This window comes from Mobula hypostoma, chromosome 3 (assembly GCF_963921235.1).
Source record: "Mobula hypostoma chromosome 3, sMobHyp1.1, whole genome shotgun sequence".
Lineage (NCBI taxonomy): Eukaryota > Metazoa > Chordata > Chondrichthyes > Myliobatiformes > Myliobatidae > Mobula > Mobula hypostoma.
In genome coordinates, this window is record NC_086099.1 from 112,392,999 (window position 1) to 112,407,575 (window position 14,577).

A 14,577-nucleotide genomic window follows, 5' to 3' on the forward strand; every position below is an offset into this window, starting at 1 on the left:
GCTTTGACCACTGTAATATTGTTAGAGACTGCAGCAAAGGATGCGGCAGAACTACAGAAAAAGAGTTCAGAATGTGAAATGCACAAAATGTCCCTGAATGATGCAAAAATACAAAAATGTTATCAATGTGGCAAATCCTCCCATGATGCAAAAGATTGTTAGTTCAAAGAAAAAAGTTTGCAGAAACTGGCACAGAGAAGGTCACATATGCAACTCAAATGAAAAGCACAACCAAAGAGAAAAAAATACACAGAGTGAAAAGTTTCAAACACAAAATAAGCAAATGCATAAAGTGACTAAATGTGAAACAGAATCAGACAACACAGAGTCTGACAAAGGTGAGCTGTCATGCCTAGAACTGCACGGCATTACTGAAGCAGATCACAAAATAACATGGATCACAATAAATGTATCTGGTGTAAAAATGAAAATGGAGCTGGATACAGGGTCAGCTTTGCCTATAATTTCAGAGGCTGACTACAACGGACTGTTTTCTAAGCTATCATTAAAAAAGACTTCAGTGACGCTAAAGACCTACACAGTTGAAAAGGTGTCTCCCAAAGGCAAACTGAAAGTAAATGTGACATACAGAGGCAAAACACAGCAGCTAGAGCTTTATGTTTTGAAAAGTGGGTGGCCAACACTCTTTGGTTGTGACTGGCTGAGAAAAATTCAACTAAATCAAAGTTCTCAATGTGTCATCAACAGGCAACTGCAGCCCAAATGGAAGCACTAACCAGAGGCTGTCACAGCTGCTCAATGCTGATGGGCAAGTGTTTGAGAAGGGTATTGGTAAACTCAAACACATGAAGGCCAGACTTGAACTGGATGAAGCAGCAACACCGTGATTCCATAATGTGCTTCCAGTGCCTTATGCACTAAGTCCTACAGTGGATGCTGAACTTCAGAGCTTGGAGGCATTTGGCATTCTCTCCAAGGCTGAGTGGAGCACTTGGGCCATGCCCATTGTCCCAGTGATCAAGGAAGGAAAGGCCAGAGCAGTTTGCATTTGCAGGGACTTCAAAATGAGCATCAACCCTGTCCTGTATAACGTGCTGTCCATGCCATGTATAGAAGACATTTTTGCATCTTTGGCAGGCGAGGGGAGGTTTCCAAAAAATGACTTGTCACAAGCCTATCTGCAATTGTAAATTGACGAGTGAAGCAGGAAGTTCCTCACAATCAAAACTCACAAGGGACTGTTCCAGGATAATCTTTGGCATTGCATCAGCTCCAGCAATTAGGCAAAGAACAATGGACTAAGTGATCCAGGTATCCCAGGAACACAATGTTACCTTGATGACATCATTGTGATGGGCAAGAATAATGAAGAGCACCTCTGGAAACTTGGTAAAGTGCTTACCAGGCTGAGTGACTATGGTCTGTATGCAAAAAGACAGAAATGTGAGTTTTTCAAGAATGAAATCTCATACTGTGGACATGTCATTGACAAGCAGGGCTTACAAAAGTCAGAAGATAATATTAAAGCAGTGCTGCAGGCATCCAAACTGGAAACTGTGTCACAACTTAGGTCATACTTGGGTCTTGTAAACTACTACCACCAGTTCCTCCCAAACATTGCTGCAGTGCAACACCCACTGAACATACTGACAGACAGGAGCAGGGTGGGAATGGTCAGAGAGATGGCAAAGAGTATTCAAGGAAACAAAGAGACCAATATCATCAGATATTGGTTAGACAAATGTAGGTCCCTTACAGTCAGAAACAGGTGAATTGATAATGGGGAACAAGGACATGGCAGACCAATTGAATAACTACTTTGGTTCTGTCTTCACTAAGAAGGACATAAATAATCTGCTGGAAATAGTAGGGGACTGAGGGTCTAGTGAGATGGAGGAACTGAGGGAAATACATGTTAGTAGGGAAGTGGTGTTAGGTAAATTGAACGGATTGAAGGCAGATAAATCCCCCAGGCCAGATGGTCTGTATCCCAGAGTGCTCACGGAAGTAGCACAAGAAATAGTGGATGCATTAGTGATAATTTTTCAAAACTCTTTAGATTCTGGATTAGTCCCTGAGGATTGGAGGGTGCCTAATGTAACCCCGCTTTTTAAAAAAAGAGGGAGAGAGAAACCGGGGAATTATAGACCGGTAAGCCTGACATCGGTGGTGGGGAAAATGCTAGAGTCAGTTATCAAAGATGTGATAACAGCACATTTGGAAAGCGGTGAAATCATCAGACGAAGTCAGCATGGATTTGAGAAAGGAAAATCATGTCTAACGAATCTCATAGAACTTTTTGAGGATGTAACTAGTAGTGTGGATAGGGGAGAACCAGTGGATGTGGTATATTTGGTTTTTCAAAAGGCTTTTGACAAGGTCCCATACAGGAGATTAGTGTGCAAACTTAAAGCACATGGTATTGGGGGTATGGTATTGATGTGGATAGAGAATTGGTTGGCAGACAGGAAGCAAAGAGTGGGAATAAATGGGACTTTTTCAGAATGGCAGGCAGTGATGAGAGGGGTACTGCAAGGCTCAGTGCTGGGACACCAGTTGTTTACAATATATATTAATGACTTAGACGAGGGAATTAAATATAGCATCTTTAAATTTGCGGATGACACGAAGCTGGGTGGCAGTGTTAGCTGTGAGGAGGATGCTAAGAGGATGCAGGGTGACTTGGATAGGTTAGGTGAGTGGGCAAATTCATGGCAGATGCAATTTAATGTGGATAAATGTGAGGTTATCTACTCTGGTGGCAAGAACAGGAAAACAAATTATTATCTGAATGGTGGCTGATTAGGAAAAAGGGAGGTGCAACGAAACTTGGGTGTCATTGTACACCAGTCATTGAAAGTGGGCATGCAGGTACAGCAGGCGGTGAAAAAGGCGAATGGTATGCTGGCATTCATAGCAAGAGGATTCGAATACAGGAGCAGGGAGGTACTACTGCATTTGTACAAGGCCTTGGTGAGATCACAACTAGCGTATTGTGTGCAGTTTTGGTCCCCTAATCTGAGGAAAGACATTCTTGCCATAGAGGGAGTACAAAGAAGGTTCACCAGATTGATTCCTGGGATGGCAGGACTTTCATATGATGAAAGACTGGTTCGACTTGGCTTATACTCTCTGGAATTTAGAAGATTGGGGGGGGATCTTATTGAAACGTATAGAATTCTAAAGGGATTGGACAGGCTAGATGTAGGAAGATTGTTCCTGATGTTAGGGAAATCCAGAATGAGGGGTCACAGTTTGAGGATAAAGGGGAAGCCTTTTAGGACCGAGATTAGGAAAAACTCCTTCACACAGAGAGTGGTGAATCTGTGGAATTCTCTGCCACAGGAAACAGTTGAGGCCAGTTCATTGGCTATATTTAAGAGGGAGTTAGATATGGCCCTTGTGGCTAAAGGGATCGGGGGTATGGAGAGAAGGCAGGTACAGGGTTCTGAGTTGGATGATCAGCCATGATCGTACTGAACGGTGGTGCAGGCTCCAAAGGCCGAATGGCCTACTCCTGCACCTATTTTCTATGTTTCTAGATGATCTGTTCACCCATTATCACCTGTCTCTACCATCAGACTGGTGTGCAATGCGTCCACTTATGGCATTGGGGCCATTTTGTCACACACGATGAAAGATGGATCTGTATGCCCGATTACATTTGCTTCAAGGTCACTGATGTACGCAGTATGCAACTATACACAGATCGACCAAGTTGCCCTTAGTCTAGTATGGGGAGTAAAGAATTTCTACCACTACCTTACATAAAAAGTTTGCTCTCATGGTAAACTACCAGCGCCTCATGTTCATTTTCAATCCCAGGCAGGGAATCTCAGTGATGACTGCTACCCGGTTACAACGTTGGACAATTTTCCTGGGAGCCCACTCTTGTGATGTACCGTTCAAGCATACCAAACAAAATAGCAATGCTGACGGCCTGTCATGTCTTCCACTGTTGACAACCGAAGAAGGAAATTCTTCATATTGAGACCAACAGAGGTGTTCTGCACAGCATTAATGGACCAGTTGCCGGTAATGAATTTTGAAATACAAAGAGAAACAAGGAATAACCTAACATTGTCAAAAGTCTATGACATCACCATGAAATGCTGGCCAACTCATAGTAATCCTACGTTTCCAGAGTTCTCAGGCAGACAAGACCAATTCTCTATATGTCAAATAACCCTGATGTGTAGATCTTGTGTTGTTGTTCCCTCTAAACTGCACATCAATGTGTCAGCAAAGGACACCTGGGTGCAGTAAAAATGAAGAGTCTCACCAGGTTCTACGTGTGGTAGCCAGGGATCGGCAGATTGAAGACTTGACCAAAAGCTGTTCAGGATGCCAGAAGATTGAAAATGCACCCCAACAAGCACAGTTACAATCGTGGGAGGGGCCATCTTCACCATACAAAAAGAGTGCATATTGACTTTTCTGGGCTATTCATGGACTGTTGACTGCTGTGGATGCTCATTTGAAGTGGCCAGAGGTTGTACCAATGAAGTCAACCATCTCAGAAACAACTGTTTCTGCTCTGAGTACTATCTTCTCCAGAAATGGCTTACTTGAACAAATTGTGAATGACAATGGACTGCTATACATGTCAGAAGTGTTCAGTCTGTTCATGAAGAAAAATGGCATCAGACATTTCAAGTCAACTCCTCACCACCCAGCAATGAGTGGGTTAACTGAAAGGTTTATCCAAACCTTCAAGAAGTCAATTAAAGCTTTAAAGGATATTTCTCTACAGCACAAGGTGGACAATTTCCTTTTGATCTACTGGAACGCTGTTCATGCGACGACAAATCAAACACCTGCAATGCTGTTTATGAGCAGGAATCTGAGATCTCGCATAGACCTCCTAAAACCAGATCTACGAAAGGAAGTGCAGAATAAACAGTTCAGACAGTTGCCAAGTGAACCAGCAAGGAGCTTCGAGATTGGATAGGAAGTCCTAGCATGGGATAACCCAGAAGACAAACAGACATCCGGTAGGACAGCTACAATAACTGGACCACCGACCTTCACAGTGGATGTTGGACATCATAAGTGGAGATGTCATGTGTACTAGGTACTGGATGTTCAGCCGAAAAACACACCTGAGTTGAATGCATCCAATGAGATAGATCCATTACCACTGCTAGACCTACCTTTCAGTGATAATCATGTCACTGACAGCAATGTGGCACCTGCAACAGAGAAAGTTGGCCAAGCCTGGTGCCACTCCACAGGTACAGAGGCCCTATCCTGAAAGAAACAGAGCACCATCCAAAAGAATGGATCTTTAGTATAATAAGGTTAGTTATGGACTTCTATTGTGAAAGCATGTTTATTTGAATATGGTTTCTTAAAGGGAAATTGAATGTTTTGTTACATATACAGTTTTATGTTAATTTATCTAAAGGTGGAAGAAGTGGAATGTAAGGATTATTTCTTTTAGTGCTGACTCCCCTTAGCACTGATTATGGACCGATAACGACGTGTGTGCAATGATGTGTTCACTACGCACGTGCATTGATCTGTTCACTAGGCTTGCCCATTGATCTGTTCACCACACATAATGCATCGATCTGTTCACTAGGCTTGTGCATTGATCTGTTCACTAGGCTTGTGCATTGATCTGTTCACTACGCATGCACATTGATCTGTTCACTATACTCTGTACACTAGGCATGCACATTGACCTGTTCACTAGGCTTGCACATTTATGTGTTCACTAGGCTTGCACATTGATCTGTTCACTATGCATATGCATTGATGTTCACTATGCATGTGCATTGATCTGTTCACTAGGCTTGCACATTGATTTCTTCACTATGCTCTGTTCACTACACATGCACATTGATTTGTTCACTAGGCATGCACATTGAACTATTCACTATGCCTGTGCATTAATCTGTTCATTACATATTAACGTTGATCTGTACACTATGCATGCACATTAATCTGTTCACTATACTCTGTACACTAGGCATGCACATTGATCTGTTCACTAGGTTTGCGCATTATCTTCACTAGGCTTGCACATTGATCTGTTCACTGCGCATACATATTGATCTGTTTACTATGCACGCGCATTGATCTGTTCACTAGTCATGCACATTGAGCTGTTCACTAGGCATGCGCATTGATCTGTTCACTACGCATACACATAGATCTGTTCACTAGGCATGCGCATTGATCTATTCACTGGGTATGCGCATTGATCTGTTCACTATGCATACACGTTGATCTGTTAACTACGCATACACATTTACCTGTTCACTAGGCGTGTGCATTGAACTGTCACCTATAGGTATGTGTCACAACCACGGATTCGGCAGCACATCAGATTCGGCAATTGCGCTGATGAATATGTACGTGCTGGCTAATTATTATTTCATTGTGATAGTATTTAACTCCATTCATTTTGTCGCAGTTTTGTCAAGAGTTGGACATGGGCACAGCAATGCTTTGCTGCCTGCATTCCGCCTTGCCTGAGAAATTGGACAGTCAGGTCAACTGACTCTGAAGACTAGCAGTATTCATTTTCTATTTAGTTATTCTTTTCAGCCGCAGTGTAGGCTTCGTTCACCATTTGAGAGCTTTAGCTAATGGTCCTGTTTGGCCTAGTGTTTATTATTTTCTTTTCCCTTTAACACTGTTTCCATTAAAATCTGTGGAAATATCGACCCGCTTCAGTGTCTCTCACGCAGCACTTGGGCCAAGTCCGAACCATGGTGACAGTATGGCCAGGGCTGCAGGACCATCACTGTTGCTATAAGGGCAACTCATATTCCTGGTGTCCCAGAGCGAGACCTGAGGTCAAACACCCCTATTACCCTTTGCAATAAGCAGTGGTGAATCGCCCTGGTGGGCACTGGGGCTGAGGTTATCTTATTACAGGTGAATCCAGATCTATATGCATGGGACTGAGTGTGTATTCAGGTATATGGAGGATCGGTTATTGACGTTGTCCATCTCACGATTGACAAGGGAGCTCCTCAGGTTGTATACGCATTAATCTCCCAGGTACCTGAAAACTTTTTGGGAATTGATTTGTTAATGGGAACCTCTGACACCCTTTGGCAAATTTGCTTTTTGGTATTCGGAAGGTGCCTATTCTGGTTGGAAAGGCAAAATGGGAACCTGTCGTTATACCCTTGTCCTCGCAAATTGTACTTAACCAAGCAATATCAATTCCCTCCTAAACCTGGGGGTTTTTCGTCCTGCTTCATCCCCTTACTGGCCTGTTTGGCCAGTTCAGAAACCTGATGGTTCATGGCATATTGACCATTAATTATAGCCAGCTAAATAGATTTGCCCCTCAGTTGTTCCAGATGTTCTGTCCCCAATTAAGAACTTTTCTGGAGGCACAAACAGATATTATGCTGTTGTGTTTTGGCTAATGTTTTCTTCTCCATTCCTAATAGTGAGCAATACAGATCAGTTAGTTTCCTTCAGTACACAGTTTCCATACAGATATGTCCATGGTCTTATTATCTGCCAGAATGTGGTGGCATGGGATTTGTATCAATGTGTCCTATTCCCCAATATTAAAGTACTTCACTATATAATGTGGGGGTCCTCTGGAGAGGAGGCTTCCAAAGCCCTTAATACTTGAAATTAACCCCAAAATACAGGGCCCAGCTATGACTGTTCACTTCCTGAGAAGACAATGGAATACAATATCTCTGCGGGCAGGTTGGCTAGAGTTGTTTGGGTGGGTTTAAACTAATTTGGCAGGGGTTGGGAACTGGAGTGATCATGCTGAAGATGAGGTTGTTGGTTTACAAACAGTGGCAATGTGTAGTGAGACTCCCAGTAAACAGAGGCTGATGATAGGGCAAAATTACAGTCAGCAGGATGAATTGCAACATAAAAAGTAGACAAAATCGAAAAAGGTGAATATAGGACTGAAGGCGTTATATTTGAATGCCCTCAGTATACGGAATAAGGTAGATGAACTTGATTGGCAGGTATGATGTTGTAACCATCATACAATCATGGCTGAAAGAAGATTATAGCTGGGAGCTTAATGTGCAAGGACAGGCAGGAAAGCAGAGGGGGTGGTGTAGCTCTGTTGGTAAAAAGTGAAATCAAATCATTAGAAAGAGGTGACATAGGATCAGAAAGTGTTGAATCATTGTGGATGGAGTTATTAAGAATGCAACAGTAAAAAGACCTTGATAGGAGTTAGATTCAGACCCCCAAACGGTAGTAAGAATGTACTCTACAAAGTACAATGGGAGACAGTAAATGCATGCCAAATGGGCAACGTTACAATAGTCGTAACTATTGTTAGTACTATATTACAAATGGAAAAGTCAGGTTGGTGCTGGATTCCAAGAGGGGGAAATCCCAGGACAGCTATGGCTAATACGAGAGGCATACCTTTAAGATAATTTAAAGGAAAGTATCGGTAGGATGTCAGAGGCAGGATTTTTTATACAGAGTGGTAAGTATACATAATGCACTGCTGGTATTGGAAGCAGATGCAGATACATGAGGGAAGGTTAAGATACTCTTAGAAAGGCAATGAAGGAAAATGGAGCTTTATGTGGGAGGGAAGGCTTAGACAGATTTTGGCTCTGAGTCTATACTTGCTGGAATTCAGAAGGATGAGAGGGGATTTCATTGAAACCTTTCGAATGTTGAAAGGCCAAGGCAGAGTAGATGTGAAAAGGATATTTTCCATGGTGGGAGGGCCTAGGACAAGAGGGCACAGCCTCAGGATAGAGGGGCGCCTTTTCAAAACTGAGATGCAGAGAAATTTCTTTAGCCAATGGGTGGTAAATTTGTGGAATTTCTTGCTACATGCAGCTGTGGAAGCCATGTTGTTGAGTGTATTTAAGGCAGAGATTGATAGGTTCTTGATTGAACATAGTTCAAAGGTTATAGGAAGAGAGCTGAGAACTGGGATTGAGGAGGAGGAAAAAAAATGGTCAGCCATGATTGAATGGCGGAGCAGACTCGGTGGGCCAGATGGCCTAATTCTGCTCCTATGTCTTATGGTCTTATGGAGTAAGTTTAAGGGTCGGTAGGACACTATGGGCTGATTATTGGATTGAATTTTGGTTGTAGGACTCAAATGAACAGTGGTGGATGGACATTTCTCTGATTGGAAGTCTGTAAAATGCAAGGATTGGTGCTGGGGTCTTTCATGTCTATTACATGTTTTGTTCACCTGGATGTGAATGCAAGATGCACAATGAATAAACACTCAGATGACTAGAATATTAGTGTTGGGGATAGCAAGGAATATTGTCTAAGGCTGCAGAAAGATATAGGATAGATGTAAAGCTGGGTGGAGCATTGGTAGATAGCACTTAGTCCCAACAAGTGTATGTCGGATAGGTCATATACAACAAACGGGGAGTGTTGATGACTTTGGCATTAAAATTCATAGTTCCCTGAAAGAGACAATACATTTCAAGAGCAACACGCAGAAAATGCTGGAAGAACTCAGCAGGTTAGTCAGCATCTATGGACCAGCGTAGACAGGTGATGTTTCAGGTTGAGACCCTTTATAAATTGATTATATTGGGGGACATAAATTATGGAACAAGACTGGATAGGCTGGGTTTGTTTCCCCTGAAACAAAGAAGGCTGATAAAAGCATATAGAATTATGAAAAACATGGTGGATAATCAGAATCTTCTTCTCCATGACAGGTGTATCAAAAACGAGAGGGTGTCAGTCTGAAGAGAGAAAAAAGAGCTTTAAAGAGAAACAGGGGAGAGTTGTTTTCACACAAGTGATTGGGTATTGATTACTCAGAGGTATGCTTGTGGGCTGAAGAATTAACTTCAGTGCTGTATGACTCCAAAGACACTTGATATGCTATCATTCAACCATTTACCTCAGTGGCTGTGCTCTGGTTAGCTCCAATTTCCAGAAGAAACTTGACAACTTCAATGTGATTTTCCTGGGCAGCCATATAGAGTGGAGTGAAACCATTCTAAAATAAACAAAGAATAAATGTTTACAGTACATGAAATGAATGACTCATAGCAAAGCTCAGGCTTAAATATTACTAGTTGTTCAGTGATTGATACTGAGTACTAGAAATACGTTTAACATCTCGTCAACACATAAACTAGCTTTCTGGCACCTACCTACAATTTGCAATATTTTAAGATACCCATCAACTTGCAGAAAAGTCATGCTGCATTCCCAGAAAGACATTCCAGTCAATTAACTTCCCAGATGTTTTTCAATTATATTGTTGGATAGTGATGTTCCTTCAGAAATATTCAATCTGACATTTCACATTTTAGGGAGAAATATTTATACTCACTTAACCCAAAGTTATTTTCTTTGTTTGTGGGACTGTCATGTCTAAATCAGAAAATGATCCAATTAACAACATGTAATAGGAAGCATAACAGGAATTGGCCCACTCTCAACTCTACATTTGCAGTTAGAAATGACATTAAAATTTAATGTTGGATCTGAACATGTAATTGGTCATTTTCTTTGCAATTTAACAAATAATTATCTGCTTGTATTTTAAATAGCCTTTATATGCATAACAGTTTAAGATGCTTCTCATGGTTATACAAAATATAATTTTGAAAAACTCCAGAGGCTTTGTTCTGCATTAAGTGAATGTGTTTTCTTACTAGTTTATTATTATCTGTAGATCTAAATGGGGTCGAAGCGCTTGGCAGAGATGGTGCTCGGTGCTCAATGTCGGAGGACTGGTCGGAGGCTCGAAGTTTTCGGACGGACTCAAGAGTCGGCTGTGGTCGGGTGCTTCCAGGGTGCTGCATCGGCAAGTTTGCAGCCCTGGAGGTTCATGGCAGGAAGAGAGTTTCTCTTCTTTCTACTGTCTGCGTGAAATGATGGGACTTTCGAGAGACTTTGAGACTTTTTTTTACTGTGCCCATGGTCTGTGCTTTATCAAATTACTGTATTGCTTTGCACTGTTGTAACTATATGTTATAATTATGTGGTTTTTGTCAGTTTTTTTAGTCTTGGCTTGTCTTGTGTTTCTGTGATATCATTCTGGAGGAACATTGTACCATTTCTTAATGCATACATTACTAAATGACAATAAAAGAGGACTGCGTGTCCGCATAATCTAATCTAATCTAACCTAATCTAAATAATCTAACCTAATCTAAATTTTCTTTTCGTTGGGTATTAAAGTAACTGTTTTATGCTCAGCTCCATCATTAGTTTCTCTCTTCTTCAAGTAGTAGACCCCTGTCACTGTTCTGTTTCTGTTCTTTCAAGCTTTAATAAAACGATCAAGAGTTATGTCTCATTTCTGACTTCTAAAAGAACCTTGGATTTAAACACCAAATCCAGCACCACCCACACTCAAGGATTTAATTTAAAAGAATGATGAAGGTTAAAAAAAAGCTTGTTCAACTATAGAGCCAGAACAATTTTTGATGCAAGCTTGCCTTGTCATGCCTTTAATTTTCACACGTCTTTCCCAAAATAATGTCTTCTGACAGAAACTTTACTAATTTCTATTTGAGAAATACTGAATGTGTACTTAGAGATTATGTCCCTTAAATTGATCACATAGTTGGAGAAATATTGTTTCCATGATTCATTTTGAACTCGCAACACACCTTTCCAACACATGCTTGAGTGCGGATAGCCTATTCAGAATCCTGTGGAACAGGAACTACACTCAGTTGTCACTATATTAGGTACACTTGGAATCTTGCTCATGAATGTAAATATCTAATCAGGCAATCATGTCAGGTTCCTTAAGATTGTTATAGCTGGAGGTGGGGGGGGGTGGAAAGGGGGATAACCAATTAAATGCTCCAAATGGCATACATCTCAAATGGCAGGGGCTCACATACAGCAGACAATTATGGGTTTTAAGGTGAAACTTGTAGAAAATGCAACAAAATACGACACGTACAAAAGAATGTCAGGCAGACAAAAATAAATGAACTGAACAGGGAGGGAAGGGAGGAAAATAAAAAGACATGAGTTTTATAGCAGATTTAGACCACTTGGCCCATTGAGTCTGGTCCACCATTTCATCATGGCTGAGCCATTTTCCCTCTTAGCCCCAATCTCCTGCCTTCTGCCATATCCCTTCATGCCCTGACTAAAAATAAAGTGGCTGCAGTTTCAAACACAGCACTAATCTGCCTGCTGTCGATTGAAAATCTGATAATGATGAGAGTGACACAGGACTGTTCAGCCTTCAGATCTACAGTATGAAAACTAACAAGAGACAAGCAACACACACAAAATGGTGGAGGAACCCAGGGTCTCGGCCTGAAACATCGAATGTTTACATTGTTCCATAGATGCTACCTGGCCTACTGAGTTCCTCCAGCATTTTGTGTGTGTTGCTTGGATTTCCAACATCTGCAGATTTTCTCTTGTTTTTGAAGAGACAAGCTATGTGGCCTACACCAGAAGTGAGTGCCAAATTAATTAAAATGGAATTGGACACTGGCTTGGCTGTTTCAGTCATTCTACAAAATGAGGTTGAACAACAGTTCAAAGATACTGTAGTGAACCCTGCAGATACCTAAGAAAATATAACTCCTGTGGGAATGACATTCCAACAGTGAAATATAACAACCAACAAGCTACATCAGGCTTGTATATGGCAAAAATAGGAGGCCCAGCAATGTGGAGCTATGATTGGCTGAGACAACTACAACTTGATTGGAGATCCATACACTATTTCCATGCCACATCCCCTGTAACAGAGTTAACTGAAAGCAAATTAAGAAAGCTACTTGGTTTTCGTATGGTGCAACTGTAACGAAAACCAATTTCCCCCGGGATCAATAAAGTATGATTATATATCTATCTACTGGATGATGCCTCAGCAATGTTCAAGATTGGCACTGGAAAACTCAAACATATCAAAGGTAAAGTTGTGTTAAATGAAAATGGCACACCCAAGTTTTACAAAGCCCACCCAGTTTCTTATACCATCTATGATAAAGTGCCCAGTGAACTAGATCGCGTGGAGGCTGAAGGAATTCTCTCCAAAGCTGAGTGGAGCCAATGGGCAATGCCTGTGGTCCCAGCAGCCAAAAGGAATGGGTTTGTCAGGATCTGTGGAGATTTTAAGGTCATCATCAACTCTGTACTGAATGTAGATCAATACTCCCTGCCCAGGATAGCGGATATTTTTGTAAACCTTTCTGGAGGAAAATACTTCAGCAAAGTCAACTTAGGCCTACCTACAGATGGAGATGGAAGAAGGTCCCAAAGTATTTCTCAACATAATCACTCACAAAGGGCTTTATCGATATAACATTTCTTTTTGGAGTAGTATCTGCAGACAGCTATGGAGCAAGTGCTGCAAGCTTACCAGGTACACAGTGTTACCCGAATGACATAACTCCTTGGTGACATCATTGTTACCAGCAAGGGTGACAAGGAACATCTCCAAAATCTCAAGACAGTGTTCAAAAGGTTAGGGGCTCAGAGCATGACATGACAAGTGTGAATTATTTAAACTAAGCATAAGTGTGATGAGAAAATTCAAGCAGAGGTGGATGCCCCAAGGCCAAGGGACATGCCATAGATGTGGTCTGTACCGTATGGCCTACATTATAATAAGGGACTACTTTATGTTTTAGTAACACATCGTTACATGCGCTATTAGGCGCGTATTGATCTGTATGTTTGTGTCAAGTTCGGACTCGTAAAGAACCACGAAACTTAGTTCCCGTCTCCAGCATTTTTATTACTAATGTGGCGACCCACTTTCTATGCAGGCCAACCAGCTTACAAAATGGCGCGCGCGTCGGCAGAGAGGCCAGCCCCAAAATGGCGCTGGGCCTTCTTCTTCACCAGCAAGAGGAGAAAGCCCGCGCACGGGAAGAGACTTTTGTAATGCACCTCTGACATCATTTCCACACTGAGAGGGCGGGAACGGAACTGCATAAAAGCCAGTGCCGTGAAGTTTGAATAAACTAGTCTCGAGTGTAACTTACAGACTGTGTGTTGTTATTTCTAGCTCTGTGTGTAGCTGGTGACCCTGATGGTCCAAACGGGATTTGGACCAAAGTTGATCGACTCTTCATCTGTTCACGCAGTTTCGCTAAAACTGCCGACTTTCTGGACGCTGCAACCATGCGTGTGGTTTGACCAAGCAGAAGCCCAGTTCCAGATTCGGCAGTTATCTTCTGATTCCACGCGTTACTATTGCATGGTGAGCTGTCTTGACCAGGAGACAGCCGCCCAAGTTGAGGATTTCATACAGTCACCCCCGGAAGAAGCAAATATGCAGCATTCAAAGCACTGCTCATAGGGACCTTTGGCCTCTCACGGTGTGAGCGAGGTGCCCGCTTGCTGCACCTAGACGGTTTGGGAGACAGGCCGCTGTCAGCATTAATGAGCGAGATGCTGGCCCTGCCTGAAGGACACAAGCCCTGCCTCATGTTTGAGCGGGCGATCCCAGAGCAACTGCCCGAGGACATACATCTGCTGCTGGCCAACGCAGATTTCAGTGACCCCCGGAAGGTGGCGGCCTGGGCAGACGTGCTGTGGAAAGCCAAGAGGGAGAACGGGGAACCCATCGGACAGATTACCAAGCCACGTGCCCAACAGCAGGCCAGACCAGGCCTGGCAACGAAGCGCACACAATGCAGAGGCAGGAGTGAGGAGGCCAATGAAGAGTAGTGTTTC

General features: G+C 42.4%; 1 protein-coding gene across 5 annotated transcripts in view; it reads right to left on the reverse strand.

Annotated features, from left to right (window-relative positions):
* The window catches only part of LOC134344194 (ankyrin-2-like), a 978,678-nt gene that overhangs the window by 479,189 nt on the left and 484,912 nt on the right, over positions 1 to 14,577 (reverse strand). For all 5 annotated transcript variants that reach the window (XM_063043600.1, XM_063043603.1, XM_063043602.1 and 2 more), the window contains one exon: positions 9,806 to 9,904. In XM_063043600.1, coding sequence (XP_062899670.1) covers positions 9,806 to 9,904 — 99 coding nt within the window. The remainder of the gene's footprint in view (positions 1 to 9,805; positions 9,905 to 14,577) is intronic.